Raw genomic sequence first — 18,173 nt, forward strand, 5'->3', positions numbered from 1 at the left:
AAGAAGGAGTCCGAAACGCGGCTCGAAGCAGACGAAGCAAGGCGAGAACCTGCGAGGAAGTAAAAGACCGCGAGCCAGGCAAAGCGGGCGCAATGTTGCAGCGAGGGACCTCCCTTTCCCCACGAGGAAATAAAAATCCGGGGGGTGAGAGACTGCCGGAATCAAGTGCGGCAGGGGGCAGGGACGACGAAGCAAAGAAAGCGTCGTCTGCTCCGCTTTTTCTCTCTCCGCCATTTTGGATTCGCTCCCTCCCCCCCCGCCGCGAGGAGTGCAGCGCGAGGAGTGCAGTCGTCGTTCCACCTGTTGCCCCTGCCGCCGCGACGACGTCAGCAGCTGCGAGGGGGAGAAGAAGGGGGAACACCTGTAGCGCTCTGCGCCAATGGCGGGTCCCGACTGAACCTCGCCGCCGCTCGCTCTCCGAGCCGGCGCTCTTCTGCGCGTTCACCTGTGCTACAAAGAGGGGAGGGGGGACGGGCATCGACGGCAGCGCCAGCGCAGCGCCCCGCGGCCACGGGGAAACCGGCAGAGTCGGTCCGGTAACAGCGGTGCGGCCGGTGTCCTCCCTTGGTTTTGTGGTGGTGGTGGTGGTGTGGTAGCGGTTTGTTGGCATTTTTTGGGGGCCCGGGTGTTTTTCGTCTTGGCTTTTCGATAGGGGGGCTTCTTTCTCTTTCCGACTCTCGTACTTCGGTTCCCTCTCACTTCCTCGTCCGCCGTCGTATCTCAAAAAGCACCGCTCCGACTCGGAACCTACCTCCCCCGAGACACCAAATCGGGTCTCCTATTCTCCGCTGCTTCCAAACTCGCTATCGTCCGTCAAGCGCTCGAGAGTCGATTCTAATGCTCACGTAAGGCTGTCCGCACGCTTCTTCTTTTTGCTTCTCACGGGACATCAATTCGGCGCCGGCCGCTGCAGCAGCCGTGATCCAAAACTGCCAAGAGGAAAAAGCGACACGAATCTAGGCGGCGTTCACTAACAGAAAACATCCAAGAGCCTTAATTTATAATCACCTACTGCCTACTCGGTTGCTCGCATCGCGTCCGAGACGCTCTCGGCGGGTGAAACGCCCGCGGCCGGTGCAAGCAAGAGCCCATCTACAATGCTGGCGTCGACGTCGAGCTTCGAACGTGTGCACGGCTCATTCATCGGTGACCAGTAGCTCCGTCCTCGTCTTCGTGCTTCTCGGTCCCCGGGCGGCACCGTTCCTCTCGACCCATGGAAGCCCGTCGCGCCTGGCAGACGAGCTGAATAGCGTGCATCTCTCCATCGGGGGCGGTCCTGGGCATGACTCCGAGCACGGGGCTCTGATCGCTCTCGGAGTTCCTTCTTCGCTCGTGGTGGTGCCTGGTCATCAACATGGCTGCCACGCGGTTCGTGGTGGTCGTCCATCTGGTCACGGCTGGTCAGCAAGGAGACGCGCTGGGCAGCGACGAACAGGACACCGTCGTCTTCTCCTGGCTGGTCGTGGACGTCGCCAACAACAAGGTGCGTGGCCCTTCCCTCCAAGGCCCTCGGCCGCTACAGAGTCCCGCATGAAGCGATCTCTCCCGCGGGCCGCAGAACGCTCGTCGGGAGGCTCGCCGACCGGCGGAACTCATTTGCATAACGGTCCCTGGTTGCCGAAGCGTGCCACCGCACGGCCGCCTCGTGTTGGCCGCGGGCCTCGCGCTCCTTCTGGTCGTCCGTGGACCCGACGGTTGGCATCAGGCGCCTGCGCACGTGGCAAAGACGCCGCCGACTGCTGGCCCTCACCCTCGCGTTGCGACCGGCTGCACAAATGCGCTGGCCGCTCCGAGTGCTTAGTTGTGCCGAATCGTTCCATTTAAGTGGTTACGGAACATCACTTCGGAAGTGCTTTTATTGTGTTTGTCTCTCTGGGAACCTTTGCCCCTTCCTGTACCAGTACACTGGCACGCGGAGGAATCAGGTCGACCAAAAAACGGTCCTCGTGTTTAATGGTCCGATGCTATTGTTTTTGTCCCGTGTTATTATTTTTTTTTTTCGCCATTGCCTTTGTTATAAGGTCGGTCGTTCCAGACTCTCGAAGGGATAATATATAGACACTATATTCATACGCGGTGAATGCCCGGCGAGCCTGGTCCTTTTCGTCCAGGAAAAGGGTATATTTGCAACACTAGACCCTTCGTGCATATATATATGGCAGGCATGGACATTTCACTGCTGACGCGCTACTTGGAGGGTGTTTGCGTGGCGCCACGTTGTACAAGCTGCCTCGGAGAGCAACAATGCACGCGTGCGCTGCACAAGCAGAGTCCGCACATGTGGCCGGGGCGCGCCACAGCCGCTGCTCCACGAAACAATCAAAGCGAGAACGTCGTATCATCCGCTCACGCCGCCTCGAAGCCTGGGCAGCGTCTCTGAAATATATACAACAGGAAAGATTTCGTATTGAACTGTAAAAAGAGTGTTCGCATGTTCCATCGCCTAATGTTGACGAACATAGGAAGCAGTCGTAAGAAGTTTTCAAAGTATGTCCAAGCAGTACGAACGAACAAAACGGAAAGAAACAAATCCGCCTCGTGGCAGTGTGCGAAATACACACGGATGTGGTTCTACGGAACAACCTCGCTCCTGGTAATTCTGCGATAGAAGGGCATGCATTTTGGTATTCCCGAGCGAGGTGTCGTTTCCTCTGATGAGACCCGGAAGAGTGGTGCAGCCATCGCGGAGTCAGGGCGCCCCATAATGTGGCGGAGGTGGGACACAGGAAGATCGGAGGCCCGTCGGGAGCATTCCATTTCTACATGTTCACGCTCACTGATCTCACCAGGCATAGACGAGGCTCTCGCGAGCATTTCGAACATATTCGGTCGTACCTCGCCAGTTTCCGAATGTCCCAAAATGCGAAGAATATCGTTGGATTAGTTTTGCGAAAGGTTACGAGAAGGTCTGAAGGAGAATGGGTCAAAAGGAGACGCTGAGAGATACAGCTGCTTCTTGAACCCTGTATAGAAGCTCTTATGTTTAGCCAAACATCGGCTCTTGATGTTGTTTCCGGCGCAACTTAACCCTTATGTTTCGTTTACGCGAAAGCAAATTTTTGTTTCATTCCAGACTGTTTTGCGTCGGCGGGCGTTCGAATGGTGTCATTTCTACCCCACTCACCCCGCAACTAAGACTGTAGTCAATACCGCAAGCACGGGAGCAGGACTTTTAAGCGTTCTACTGCATAACGAGCGCTCGAGCTAGAACCAGGGTGCGCGGGCTCTCGGGCTTGATCTTTGGCTGCAGTGTCAGTTGAAGGGTGAACGAAGGGTTGTATTGATAAGCCCCTTTGGAAAGTTTGACCTTTGTTGGATTAGTCCTGAAAACCTCCCGCACAAGTGCAGACGTTTTATTGCGCCTGGGCTCACGAGCAGCTTGTGCAGATGGGGCGCAAGTCGAATCGTACATTCTGCGGTGTCGGTTGTTACGCCCTTGTGCTTTGGGTCAGATGTTCTGTCAACATGTGACTTGCAAAAATGTTCTATTTCATACCGCCTTTTCTGTACGAGCTTCGGCACAACCTAAACAATACGTGTGCCCCCCCCCCCCCCCCCCCTTGGCATCATGCTTCTGCTAATAACTTTTCGAATCTAATTTGATAACAACTCCTTATTTTTTTAATCGAGCCAACTACCCCGAAGCCCCGAAGGCTGTTGTAATTTCTGGAGTCCTCTATAGTCCCGGGCGCTGTGAGTTCATCTCATGAGCTCTCCTTCTCTGCTAGCCGGACACAAACATATATACTACCCTACGGACGGCCAAAACCTGGCAAGGCGATTGGCTAATCGGCCTTTGTTGCCAGTGGAAATTGCCATTTCGGCCCGTTCATGTGTTTGAAGCTTCGAGAGGATCGTTCGAAGCCGGTCGCACCAAGATCACCATGGAGCATCATCGTACTCAAAGCGTTCCTCGCCAATAGAAGCATCTTTGGCACTGTGTATCCAATCAACTTATCGATCATGCCCACCTCCAAGATTCTCTTACAATTATATCGTACTTAATGCGTATTTCGAGAAAAGAAAATTAATTTTTCATGCCTCTAAGCACCGACACAGCATGTGGTGGTGGCACGAAGATGTGCGCTTGTTTCGCCGGTGTGCCGACAAGCAAACCCTCGATGATACAAGAAACGTATCTACAAAGCTGCGTCACCAGCGAATTCAGATTGGCTTACCAAGAATGGAAGGGTCGAAGAGAAATTGCTCACTTCTCGAGCCAAAATGGCAACCATACTTGTCCCTACTTTCCCACGATCCAGACACTTCAGCTCTGACAGCACTGATCACACTATACGCCAATCTTGAGAACATCGCACAGAAAAACCTGGCTCCCGCGCCATGTCCCTGCTCGTGTGAGCAAGCACGTGATCCATTTCACGCTCAGCGCACGCGTGCGCCGCCATAACGTTAGTATATATACGCCCGAGGCTGCAGGTGGCAGTGCATGCTCGTCTTGCGTCGTGCTCGCGCAGACCCCCAGCGAGGCTGTCCGCATGTGCAGGACGACGAACGGGGAATACTCTCGTAGGATCTGGTGCGCTTTTGGAGCTCTTTCTTGTTGATATCTCCTCGGGTCTGCAAGCGCGTGGAGCGATCCAAAAGCGCGTGTAGCGCCTTTGGATCGCTCCAAATCCACCGAAGGAATTGCACGTAAAGGTCCCTCTGTGCTTCGCGGCTCCACTGCCGCGAAGCACCAAGCCTGGATCAGAAAGCTTTTGCCCTGTGATATCACTGTCCGAGTCCCACTAAAGTCGCTGGATCCTGCAAGAAAGTAGCGCCAAGCTTTCCGTATCGTCGCCATCTTGGCCCGTGAAATGAGCAATTTCTCCTCGAGCCATCGGTTCTGGGTGAACCGATCTAAATTCGCTGGTGACGGGTAGCTTTATGGAGACGTTTCTTGGAAACCGAGATTCTGCTATCCGCACACCGGTGAAACAAGCGTACATCTTCGTATACCGCCACCACATGCTGGGTCGGTGCTTGGAGGCACTGAAAAATACGCTTACTGTTTCTAAAATACGCAAGAGGAACAATGTAATTGTACGAAATCCGTTGAGGTGGGCATGATTGATAAGTTGATTGCATGTGCCAAAGACGCTTATATTGGCAAGAACGCTCCCAGTGTGCAATGATGCTTCATGGTGATCTTGGCGCGACTGGCTTAGAACGAACCCTCTGGAAGCTTCGGAGATTTTAAGGGACCTAATGGCGATTTCCATGGAAACGTAGACAGATTAGCCAATCTCCTTACGAGGTTTTGGTCGTCTGTATATTAGTATCTGTTTCTGTCCGACTAGCAGGTAGGGAAGGCAACGGCGCTACTTTGCCAGGATCCAGTCTCTTCAAGTCCTACTAGAGCGATAAACCGTGCACGCGAAGGGCGTACTTTTGGCAGGCAAGTCACTCGTGCTCCATTCACAAGTATCGAGAGGCTACCTGGCAAAGATACCTCTGTATGCACGCTGCTCGTGCTTGAGGCTTGTCGATTAGGTCTTGTCCAGTTTTAAGCAGCTCTCCGGGTGAGCGAAATAGAATAGTATTGCGTTTCGAAGACGCGTCATTACGCTTTCCCAGTTCTGCACCGTTCCATTCTAAGAGCCAACGTAGCAGAGGCGAGCGAACTCCGAGCTTTCAGTGTCCCTGCCAAGTACGCGCGTTCGTGCAGTGGGAGAATCGTCCAGGGAAACATGCTTTCGCATGTAGCTTCGGCTTCGCCATCACGTAAAGTGAAACATACTTGCTCGCGGAGGAAAGAAAGCAGTACAAATAACAGAACTGAATGTTTGATGGGACGCTGAGGCCGCGAGCTGCACAATTATTCTTTTTTTATGCACTCGTTTATCGCGCATGGACCGATGCATAACCTCCTCTCTAGTGACAAAGCCTGGCAGATCGCCACGAGAAGCGGCCGCCGAAATGGAAAAGGTTGAGCCGCAGACAACGGATGAGAGGAGAGCCCCGTGACGGGCACCCCGCTGCGGCGAGACGCCGAAACACTCTTCTCCCGAGCGATAAAATGTCCGCTCGTTCTCCTCGCGTTCCTCGCGCTACCGCTTCTTTTCTCGTCGGGTTTGAAAACCACGTTTCGGGTCGTCGCCGCTGCAAAAGCTGTGCGTTAAGATTTAGGTTCCCCGAGAATTAGCTCTGTGCTACCCGATCCTCGCGCTCCAAATCTGCGACCGGACACTCTATGGCTCCGTCGTCGAACTGCCAGGCTTTGTGAGTGTAGAGGGGGCTATGACAGACGCTGACAGATGCGTGCACGCATCTCGTGAATAATCGGACGTTACAGCGTGGATGGTGGGGCCAGCACTACTCATGGCCGCCCCTTGCGGATGCGGTCGAGCGTTCCCTGCCCGGGAGCAACGGGCCCCTTTCCGTATAACGCCACTGATCGGTTGTTGCGAGGGCCATTTTATCGGGGCTATTGACTGGTTAAACTCGGTGTCGTGTAAACCAGACACGGAGAGAAATGGGTGAGGATTTGGAGTGGCACCCGCGTGTTCAGGTTCCCTCGGAGCTCGCGGAAACCGAAGGTACTCGGCGCACGATGACTGCGCAGTTTTTGAGCGCACAACGAGGTTTGCGCACCAATCACGAAGGGAACTTGAGAGGCGAGGGAGGTCGTGAAGAGGTTGGCGGCTACACTTCATACTGGGCAAGCGAGCAGTGCATATATACGCACGGTAAATCGAAATCCTTCCGATTGCTTCAGCCCGACTGGAAGAGGCGCTTTTTGCAGGCACGTCTCATCTGCGGCTGTGCGTGTGTCTGCACGCTCAGCCATCGGTGGAAAACGAGACAGAATACTTCTTTTCCTGTCCGCATAGAGCATTACAAGAAGAGCATTGCAATAGTTGCAATTCCAAGCCAGTTTTTTTTCTTCTTTTTTTGCTAAAGATAATTCTGTTACCTTGCAACTTGTTTCAGTCGGCTTTAAAGGAAACATAATTCAAAGATTGTCACTGCAATAGCAGCCAAGTATGGTGGACAGAAGCGCGAAGAAGCCGGATCGCGGCGGTCGGCTCCGCGCTTGACCCTGCACACTAAACATTGTAACACCCATAATTGTGTAAAAAGGGTGTACAAGGGTGTAGGTTAGGAAAAACACCCTTTTTACACGATTTATGAATATCGATCGATGTAAAAAAGAGCGTGCTGACGTTTACACCCCTTATACACGCCCTTTTGACGCCCCACTTGTAGCGATGGGTTCTGAAATCGTGCCAAAGGGGTGTATCGTAATACGACTGGCATTATTAGCTCATCCTACCTTTTTAAAGCCCTAATACTTTTCTCACCCAAAAAATCACGGACACAAAATACCTGAGTACAGGACTAGGACTGAGCTGTGCATAAATTCGTTTTTTGTCAAAATTGTCAAGGACTGGAACGCACTGGAAAAAAAAAAACAAAAAACAACAACAACAACAGTGTGTGCTGCAAATGCCGAAACATTCTTTTTTTTTTTTCAATATTGTTTGCCCCCCGCAATAATGGCTTATGAGGCGCTCCAGGAGTTTTATGAACAAAGAATAAAGGATAGAGGGTTGCGACGGGGCCGCCGCTCCGGGTGCCGCTGACCTTACATCACTCTAAAAAAAAACTCGTGCATCTACTTTCCCGCACAACACTCGGAGAGCCAATCAGCGCAACGTACGGAGGCGGCTCAGCGAATGACAATGCGGAAACATATGTTTAGAACTCAAAATGAAGTCTGCGCAGTTGCATTACGCAATGCAAACTAATGCCACAGCGCAAGCTTAATTATAAGGTCTCTACAGATGTTCCGCCTCATCATTCGCTGAGCTGATTTTCCAGATTGGAGTGATTGGTTCTTTGAGTGTCTTGCGGGTGAGTAGACGCGCAGGAATTTCTTAGAGTGTAGTGACGCCGCTGGCACACACTTCCGCGTGAAACCTTCGGGAGAAAAGCTCCTCCAAGATTAGTAATTGTCTTCGCTGGTATGAATGGCATGTCCCAAAAAAATGTCACCTTTCAAAGCTGCATGTGGATCAACGTAGGATGGGAAATACGAGTGCAGTTGTTTGGAACTGACCACTGCAGTCAGGGTGCAAGTTTGGCCGCAAACGTCAATACGGCATGCCGAAAGCGAGGTCTTTTGACTCGTGCCGCAATGCACGTCCTCGGAACCGCTTGGCGAGGCAGTATACTTAACTGAGCTATCAAGGCGGCCTTTTTCTTTTTTTTCCAGGGACTCTATAGTCTGGACACTTGGCCAAAAAGTCGGCGAGGAATTCGAGCGCCGTGATCGGACGGCACCAAGGTAAAAAGCGCGGCACTGGCCAATCACGATCGCCGGATTCCTCGCCGACTTTTTTCCTCAAGCGTCCAGAGTATAGAGCCCCTGCAGTGTGGGATCGTGACAGGTGCCATGAGTGCCCCAATGAATGTCTTTCAAAAGAGAGGACAATGCACAGTTTCTCATTAGCCATATTTGGGATGAGTCGATGCGTTCTTGTTGGCGCTAATGCGGATGAGCAGTCAACGTCCTCCTGTCGTATTATTTGAGACGCTCACGTCTTGGGCTTTTTTAAACGCTAGCCCGCGTTCGCCCAACCCAGGCACTGCGCGCGCGCGGACACTAGAGGGAAAGCCAGAGCCGTGCCGAGAGCAGCCTCACCGCGTGACGTCGACATATAGCCCTATCCCCACGGCCAATTTCTGGCCGCTTTGGCCACTTTATTGCTGGAATAATATATATTTAAAATTAAACGTAAGAGCCTCCATTCTGAAGAAGAAAAAGAAAAGTGTCTGAGTGGACTTTTCTGCAGAAAACGAGGCGACGAATCACTGCGAATAATAAAAGAGATACCGGCGAACGGTTCATGGTCAATGAGCAGATTTTTCGGATCGATTATGAGCTTGGTCATTCAATGTGGTCCGAAACAATCTTAAAAACAAAACAAAAACACCGACCGGTGAAAGGGATGGAAACGCCGGTCATCGGTGGTGTGGAAGTAGACTGCGTTGCTGACTGAGCTACGGACCCAACATGCGGGAACGGGAGGAGCAGGAGCAGGTGGTGTATGAGAAAGCGAGCGGAGAGGGGTGGAAGGGGCAAGAATGAGAGGAGGTAACGTAGAAAAAACGTGCGGAATGAGGAGGAGCGGGCAAGAAGGCGTGCTTCCCCCCTTTTGGTGACCCAGCAAATTCAGCGCAAAGGCTTTGTATCCGGAATGGTGCTGATGGGAAGCGCGCGCAGCGTCAGAAAAAGAAAAATGATGTGACGTAATCTGTTTATGCAAGGCGCAGATTTTTTTCTCTACGCCCGTGTCATTGAACCTCTAACCATCACAATGACACCAAGACGCTGGCGCCCGCCTCAAGATCAGGCTCCTGACGATCGGGACCGGAAACGACCAACATCGATTGCGTCTTCGCACGAGGCGTTTTTTGGACGATGATCAATCAATCAATCAATCAATCAATCAATCAATCAATCATTTTATTTTTCTTTCACAGGAAAGAAGGTAGCTGGGGCAAAAAGCTGCAACATGTGCAGTTTTTACCCCTTGGACTTTGGAATGTACTTATCGGTACATATGGACTTTGGAATGTACTTATCGGTACATAAACCGTTCTCTGTATAACGTCAAATCAGAAGACAGCGACAACAATCACGACAGTCACTGAAGTGCCACCAACGATCGTCACACTGTGTTTGCGTGTGGCGAAATTCCGTGAGTACCACAGTAACAATCCTAAGGTTGAAAGGCTCGTTTAACATTAAAAGTAATTCAATACAATTTTATTTCGTTTGAAAGCCTTATTTGCCAAGTATGGTCCATTTGAACGCGTTTAATAGAATGACCAAACATCCAGCCAATTTTTGTGAGTGCGGTATGAGATCACTTTTACACTGTCTAAGCTGCACTTCAGACACAATTCTAACTTAGCCCAAGTTTAACGAACTAACTTGGGCCGAGGGCACCCCGGCATTTTGCTCTTTAAGTAATCTGGCGCTGGGCAAGGTTCCAGAGCTCGCCACCGTTGCTTGATCATCAGCGCCACCGTGGCCAAATGAGGCAACACTGGGACGGCCCAAAATCGGCAGCGCCGCCGGCGTACCCTCGCGATATTACGTCATTACCAACTCCGAACGTTGTGCTGTCGCGCACTACGCTACCGACTGTTTTCAATATGCCTCGAAGGTTAAATATATTAATGCGTATGCGTGTGTGGCTCTAGCATTAGGGAGATTTAGTAGGTGCCTTCCTCGATACGTTGAGACAAACAAAAACGGGAACTAGCAGACAAAGGCAGTATTTTTTATTTTGTTTGCGCACACTACAAAATTACAAAAGTGAAGACTTCATCGAGCTTCCCTCCTCTACAAAAGCGGAACTAAAAGCGCCCCCTTCCCCCTCACCTACGCTTTTTCTTTGAGTGAACTCTTCCCGCATGAATAACTGACCTCATTTTGGCGATAAGCTTGACTTTCTTCTGCACAACAAAATCGTCGCGCTGAAGACAATTTTGGTATCTGAGGATTGCCTTTTTTTGTGCAAGTTCAAAGTAGTTTGGACGGTGTCGTACGCAGTTGCTCGTCGCAAGCTGATGCTCGTTCTCGTCGATTGAATATGCTCTTCTTTTTTGCATAGAACACAAATAAATGCCGCACGGATAACCTTTTCGCGTGGCGTAAGTAATTTGTTTTACAGCGGAGCTGTTAAGGGCTGGTTTCCCCAGTATCGTGTCCGTCAGCAAACAAATGACGACACGAAACTCTGGACAGCTACCGCCATCTATGAGCGACAGCTGCAACCGGATTGTCTGGTTTCCGCCGTCGCTCATAGATGGCGCAACCTTTCCAGCCTTTCCACTCTGCAAACTTGGAAACAGCGCGAAAAAAACGAACAAAAAAAACAAACAAACAAACAAACAAACAAACAAGGAACTTAAGAACGAGGAGTGAACGGACTCAACGTAAGTAATGGTGGGAATGAAGCAATGGCCAGCAAACTTGCGGCCGGTCATTACTTTATTCCCACCATAGTACAGCTTCGCCGGTCTTCCTTCTTCACCGAAGTGGAAAGGCTATAAGTTTTTTTTTTTATTTTTTTATTATTATTAGGCAGATTGTGTCGTTTTTTTTTTTGTTTTTGTTTTTGTTTTTTTTTTTTTTGCAGAAGGGACAACGTTGTAATTAACGTTACTGGATCGGATAAGTTGACAAGCTCGGAGAAAAAAGTGACGCGCTGCCAATCATCTGGCGCGTAGCGCCGCTCGGGTCGTAGCCCGCTCGACCCGCTCGGTCTGGCTGGCCTCGGTACCCTTGGATGGATGGATGGATGGCAGTGGCTATACTCTTTGTGACGGGCGGCAACTTGCGACACCTAGCCTAACATTTCGTCATCCCTTCCGTTTTTTTTTTAATTTGTATACATTTTGTTATAAGATAACCACAACCCCCCCCCCCCCCCCCCCCCCTTTTTAAAGGGATCCCATTGCTTATTTTTATCTTATTTTTTTTTTTCAAACACATGGTTTTTTGGGGCTTCAGAAAGTGTATTACCCGCGACTGTCTCCAGTGTGATAATGTCCGGATCGAGACAACATTTCTTGGACTTCTGAGCTAAATCCACTCCCGCCCGGCCTTTCTATAGTTCTGGCAGTCTTGGACATTCGGCACCGAGGCAAGCAAGCTCGGAGAAAGGGCTGCCTTTATCGTCCGTGGTTTCGGACACATGGACCGTTGTGGTTTAGTCGGAAGAAAATACCATCAACTTCCCTCTTCTGGTGGTCTGTATGTGAAGTTTAAGCGTAAATTGCTGCATACGTATACCAAAGCCGCATTAGGAAAGAATGCCGATTTGAAGACGTCTCCGTCATTTGGAGGAAGCGGGCTACTTTACAGCGGAGCTGTTAAAGGCGAGGTTCTCCAAGATCGTGTCCGGTACCCAACCAATGTCGACACAACACTCTGGTTGCCGCCGTCGCTCATAGATGGTGGTAGCTGTCCTCCAGAGTGCAGTGTTTGCTGGTTGTCTGCTTGCCGCCTTCGCTCATAGATGGCGGCACCCTTTCCAGCCTTTCCACTCTGACTTGCCGACTTAGGGCCGGCCATTACTTCATTCCCACCATAGCACAGCTTCGCTGGTCTTCCTTCTTCATCAAAGTAAAAAGACCGAGAGTTTTTTTTTTTTTTTTGTATTTGTATTGGGCTACGTCGACTAAGCCTACTATACTAGAACAACCGAGGTGGTGAAAACGGCCGAGTTATTCCTCCCGTGTGTTCTTTACGTGTGTGGCAACCTCGGCTACTTACGTGTGCGCGCCATTTCGGAGACGTCTGACTAAGAGGGGTTAGAGTTTCGAGACGACACTTCCGATAAGCTCATCAGCGCGGATTCGTGTCTGTATACTTGGAAGACTTTCTGGTGAACGTCCAGTAAATATTAGAGCCGTTATTTTTAAGGGTGCTTGCGACAGCTTCGCGGCAACAGTGTACGAATTGTGAGACACTCTCGTTGTGTCCATGTGAAACGAGCTCTTTTCTGTAAGCATATATGCATGCTCCAGTGCCTGATACAGCAGCATAGGATGGTTTAGGGTGTTCATATGAGCGCGTTCATTTTAATTCGCTTTATGCTAACTACCCTTTTCTTACCTGTTGTGCTTAACATAAATTCATGATAAGGTTCCTTTGGCAATCCCATTACGCTTCTTCAATCTATTTTAAGTAATAGAAAATAGACATTATTAGGTACCTGACTGAGCTTCTAAGAATGCGACATAGGCTAAGCCGCAAAGACAACTGTGAAAACTTAAAAAAAGAAAAAAAACTACTCAGCTCCTTTGTTGTAACGCGAATGCACTTTTATCCTAGTTCTATAAGAGAAACCAATCGAAAGTCAGATATGATGGAGAAGGTGGCAAGAGCAAACAAGAAATGTCGGCTCCGTGATCGCCAACTATTTGTATTTTCAGCCATAGTACTTAGCATTCTGGTTGCGATTTTATTTTTTATGGAAAAATAAATAAACGTTGCACAGTATTCATCTACACTTTTAGCCTTGCCGAAGATTTGTTGTGACTACAAATAAAAGGTAGAACCCTTATTTTGTTCGTTGTCCCGTGACAAATTTGTGGGAGCGTTTATCGAGAACTGTGCACAGTCAGGGACGAATTAGATATAAACTATGACGTAAATCCCGTTTTGCTTTGATATTACACGAATATAAAATCGCACTCGGAAGCTCGACCCCAAGCCGGGCACCCAGGCTCATATATCCGTTGCATTATACCGTCTAAAAATCAAAGAAATCGTAAGCGTTCATATTTCCAATCGCGTGGCTGCAGCAAAATCTAATTGCAGAATTCATTTCTTAAAAAAAAAAAAAAAAAAGACATCGCTCGATCAAGACGTGTCCGCGGAGCAGGGAGCAGTGAGAATGTTAAAGGACTGATATTTTACTCAAAAGTCATCGCATCAAATCCAAAGACAGCGCCGGGCTTCGAGCACATTCATTCCAAATGTGGAGTCAAATAGCACATCTAGAAATCTTTCTCAAGTCAGGCAATGTGAACGGAATGCTTATTTTAGACGGAATTGATTCCTCTTCGACGGTATTGTATTTTCCACGGCCTCGACGGGAACCTGCGCAGCTTCGCACCTGCTAAACTTTCGGGGACAGTCCGGTACGCAACAGCAGCTTCGGCGTTTGCTCTTCTTCGACATCCCATAGCAATGTTAAAAATAAAAGACCCAAAACGCACGAATCAACTCCTTCGTCGTGGGCGTAAACAACGCCCACGAGCAAGCAGGCTGGCCAAACGGCCTTCCCAGGGTTACAAATATTTGGGGCTAGATGGCGCGCCGTGTCGCACCAAAGTTGATTCCCCCGAGGATATAGGCACTATTTCCGCTGAAAAATAAATAGCTACATAGTTTTTTTTTTGCTTTTTATCAATTTGTGAAATTTTTTTTAGGTATCAAAAATGAGAAATTATGTAATTTAGTTTAATGCAACAATGAATAAAAAAAAGTATTTGCATACAAATTTTATGTGCCTATACGACTCAGCATGCATTTGTTTACTTCAATCACATATATATATATATATATATTACCTGAGTCGGAAGGTTGTCACGAAAAGGTCGCTTAAAATACCCGTGTTTGGTACAACTTCGCGTCACAGTCTTAAAACTTGAATCAAAGTTGTGCTCTTGAACTAAGGTATTAATTACTATGCATGAAATGATTAAATGTGTACATCGTCGCTATATAGATATATCGCGAAATATAGTTCACAAAATACATGTCACAATACACAGGATGACGACGCAACTGGGCTAAAAGCAATGATATTAGTAAAATGTCTCGAAAGTTTTCGGACAAACCCTTTCATGTCTACCTTTGATAAAACAATCTAAAAAAAAGGGTGTCGTTTTACACCCTTTTGTCCCATATAATGCACCCCAAAACTCCAATTCGACGTACAGCGCACTGCAGTCGAACAGACGGCCCCAAATTTTATGAGTCGCTTGATAATGGTGCGATATAAATTATTAATTAGCTAAAGTACGCATTAAGGACAACAGAAAGAGAACACTGAGGTTTTGCAGTAGGGCCAAAAAAAGCCAGATTATTACTTTTTTTTTGTAGTCAGTAACACGTACATTAACGATTTTAATAAGTTGTACCACACGGCTATCAAGCCTCTCGTGAGAGTTAGTACCGTCAGATCGACGCCAGTTAGCTGTACGTCGAACTGAAGTTATGGGCTGTCTTATATGGGACGAAGGATGTAAGGATACACCCTTTTTTTTGAGAGTGTAGAGCTGTCATGGACCCTTTCTCGTCCGTTTGAACATCCTGCACGTTTCCAACGCCGATTTAGTCGCATACCTGCTTCCCACATAGTATTCCTCTCTCTTGTTTTGCTCTGTTCTTAACTGTTATTTCATGATCAGTCTTCCCAATGTTGTCCGGAAACATTGAGATTCATTTCTCAGTTGCCTTCTTCATTTTCTCTCGACACTACTCCTGCGTACAGAGAGAGACTTTTCGTGGCCACTACCCCTAATTAGCTTCTTTCCGTCTGCCCTCGAATCATATCTTGATCGATGGATGAATGGATGAATGGTAATGGCTATACCCAGGCACGTAGCCAGGGGGGCAGCCCATGGGGCCCCCCCCCCCCCCTCCGAAATCTTTCATTTTGCTGGGACCTCCACTCCCCCCTCCCCCTCATACAGCACTTTGTCGTGGCCGCCCCCCCCCCCCCCCGAAACAAAATCCTGGCTACGTGCCTGGCTATAATACCTTTGTAACGTGTGGCAGCTTGCGCCACCTACCCTACCATTTCATCATCTTTTTTTTTTTTTTTATGATATTCATCTTGAGTTTACTCACACACCCTGATTCGGTGTTTGGCCATCTATAATGCTCCCAGGGGCCAGGGACCCTTGCAGGACTGCAGTTCCAAAAGAACTACCATAAGCCAGTGTAGAATCTAAGGGGCAGGGGGGGGGGGGGGGGGGGGGGCGCCCCAAGAAAAACTTTTTTTATGAAAAAAAAAAAAGGGAACGATATACATTAGCTTTTTTTTACAAAAGAAATGTTTACTTTTCGGTGAAATGACAAACGGTAAATATTAGAAATATACCTAAGCAACGCTTCGTTCGTGACGTCGCATCCGTCCGTGACGTCAGATCTCTGCGCAGAGAGTCCCCAAGCCTGGTCCATAAATGCGCCCCTATATATATACCATGCATCCTTTTCAAATCTCTGTTATCACTTCATACAGTTCCACGATATGGCCTCCATTACTTCTAGATATCTGTTGCCTTTATCATTTGCATCCCTCTTCTCGTTCACCGAGATATTCCGTACCTTTGTTTATCCATTCCCCTAAGTACCTGTGTACTTATCCACGAGGTATAGAAGGGGGATCTTCGGACAGCAGCCTTCATACTCCGTGGAGAAGTACAAGCACCTAGGGGCTACACAGAATACTTTTGGATACTCGGGGCCGAGGGAGGACTCGTTCACGTACCCGAACCAAAGCTACCGGTACCAGTGGCTGCGCGGTGTGGCCATGCATCCCTTGCACGGACGGGACTCGTGGGTACGTTTACATGGATGCGACTGCAGCGCATCGGATCCAGTTAACGAATCGAATCGGTCCATGTAAACAACTCGAATCGGATCGGATTTGATCCAATCCGATCCCCTGGGACGGGGTGGTTTGAGATGGTCAATCCGAATCGAGATTCTCCATGTACACGCTATAGCGGATCGAATCGAGTGCTCGAGCGAGGGATTACGGGAGCTTTGCTTCGCCTGCCGCTAGGCAAACCGGACACCTCGGAAACAATCTGAAGGTCACGAGGTTTGCGTTGTGATCCTTCGACACGAGGTGCCGCTGCTGGTCGATCCGAATCCATGTAAACGTAGTGGTTGAAGTGGATCCGATTCGCTAACTGGATCCGATGCGCTGCAGTCGCATCCATGTAAGCGTAGCCCATGTAAACGTAGCCGCGGGTTCCGTTCGCTGAGCGCGGGTGAATCCCGGGTCTCGGAGAGCGTGTCTCGAGGCGCTGGTGGAGGGGCTATCAGCGACACGCCATGTGCTCGGTGTGGACACAGGGCGATAAGGCCCCGCCGATAAGCCGGCCTCCATCTACCTTCCCCCGAGAGCCCCCGGCGCAACGCCATCTGGGCGTCCCAGAAATCCACTCTCCCCGTCCTTCGCCGGGCTCCTGCCCAAAATGGTGGCCTCTCTCTATGGTCCCGTGACGTTGTGGTCGCCATGCGGTGCTTATCGTCCGATCATGAGGTGGTCCCTTTCCTGCGGCCACATTCGGGTATCGGAAAGACGCGCTGGTGGCGCGCGAGCTCGAAAAATAGAAATTTACTGGCGCATCCTTCCAACCATTAACATCCGTACACCCTAAAATAAAAAAAGCCCGTGCGTCTACTTTCCCGCACAACACTCGCAGAGCCAATCAGCGCAACTGACCGAGACAGATCAGCTAATGACGATGTCGATCCAGGCGTTGTTATCCGTACACAAAAAAAAAAAAATAAATAAATAAAAAAAGCTCGTGCGTCTACTTTCCCCGCACAACACTCGAAGAGCCAATCAGAGAAACTTACGGAGGCAGCTCAGCGAATGACGATACCGAAACATCTGTTTAGAGAGAAAAAAAAACAAAAGAAAAACGCCGTCTGAGTTGTGACGTTAAGCAATACAAAGCGTGACGTTTTGTATTACTTAATGTCACAACTCATACTGTGTTTTTTTGGTCTAAACATATGTTTCGGCATCGTCATTCGCTGAGCTGCCTCCCTCCGAGTGTTTTGCGGGAAAGTAGACGCACAGCTTTTTTAGAGTGTAAGCGGCGTCCATCTTGGCGCCCTCTTTCGAAGACGCTCCGAAACAGAGATGGCAAAATTACTTTCAACAAGCAATTAAATCACATTACAAAAAATGTAATTTACATTACAAATTAACGCAGACTAAATGTAATGACATTACATTACAATTACTTTGCCAAAGTAATGAAATTACTTTGACATTATTTTTGCGATATGCAAATGCGAAAGGCTCTGGCCAAGGTGCTGGCGCAAGCTACGTCGTCAATTCATTACTCTACAAGTCCCGTTTTTCCGATTTTTAAAACAACAAAATTAGGTTGTTTTCTTTTTGTTGAAAAGGGGGGGGGGGGGGGTATTTTTTCCATAGATTCTGTGTTTCTTGTCTAACTTGGTTAAATTATAACAAATTTAGACAAAAAAATCCCCGAGTCCGTAAAAACAATACCCCTCCCCCTCCCCCCCCCAAAAAAAAAAAAATCACACACAAACACACACACACACACACACACACACACACACACACACACACACAAAGCATTGCGGAAAAAAAAAATAAACACCGAAAACACGGAGCCCTACTTGCGGCCGATTAACAGGACGGACCGAATCGCGATGTTCGTCCGCCGACCATGTAACACGCGACCGTGACGTCACCGATTCCAGCGATCCGCGCCTCATCCAGGTACGAGCGGACTGAAATGGCCGAGCGCCTTTTCACTTGCGTATTTTTGGTGGGTGATTGACTTGAAAAGCCTTTAGCCTGGCAAAAGTAAAGCGTTTCTTTTTTTCGGCCCGGGGGGGGGGGGGGGGGGGGGGGGGG

At 49.2% G+C, this 18,173-nt stretch overlaps 1 protein-coding gene across 3 annotated transcripts in view; it reads left to right on the forward strand.

Moving 5' to 3' along the window:
• The first annotated feature begins 293 nt into the window (after nt 1-293).
• The window catches only part of LOC8034244 (epithelial splicing regulatory protein 2), a 138,846-nt gene continuing 120,966 nt past the window's right edge, over nt 294-18,173 (forward strand). Inside the window, exon 1 of one of the 3 annotated variants that reach the window (XM_029972093.3) lies at nt 294-1,483. In XM_029972093.3, the coding sequence (XP_029827953.1) occupies nt 1,355-1,483 (129 nt within the window). In that variant the 5' untranslated portion in view covers nt 294-1,354. The remainder of the gene's footprint in view (nt 1,484-18,173) is intronic. The other 2 variants (XM_029972100.3, XM_029972090.4) reach the window with 2 other exon arrangements.

This window comes from Ixodes scapularis, unplaced genomic scaffold, assembly GCF_016920785.2.
Source record: "Ixodes scapularis isolate PalLabHiFi unplaced genomic scaffold, ASM1692078v2 PGA_scaffold9__187_contigs__length_104089568, whole genome shotgun sequence".
NCBI lineage: Eukaryota > Metazoa > Arthropoda > Arachnida > Ixodida > Ixodidae > Ixodes > Ixodes scapularis.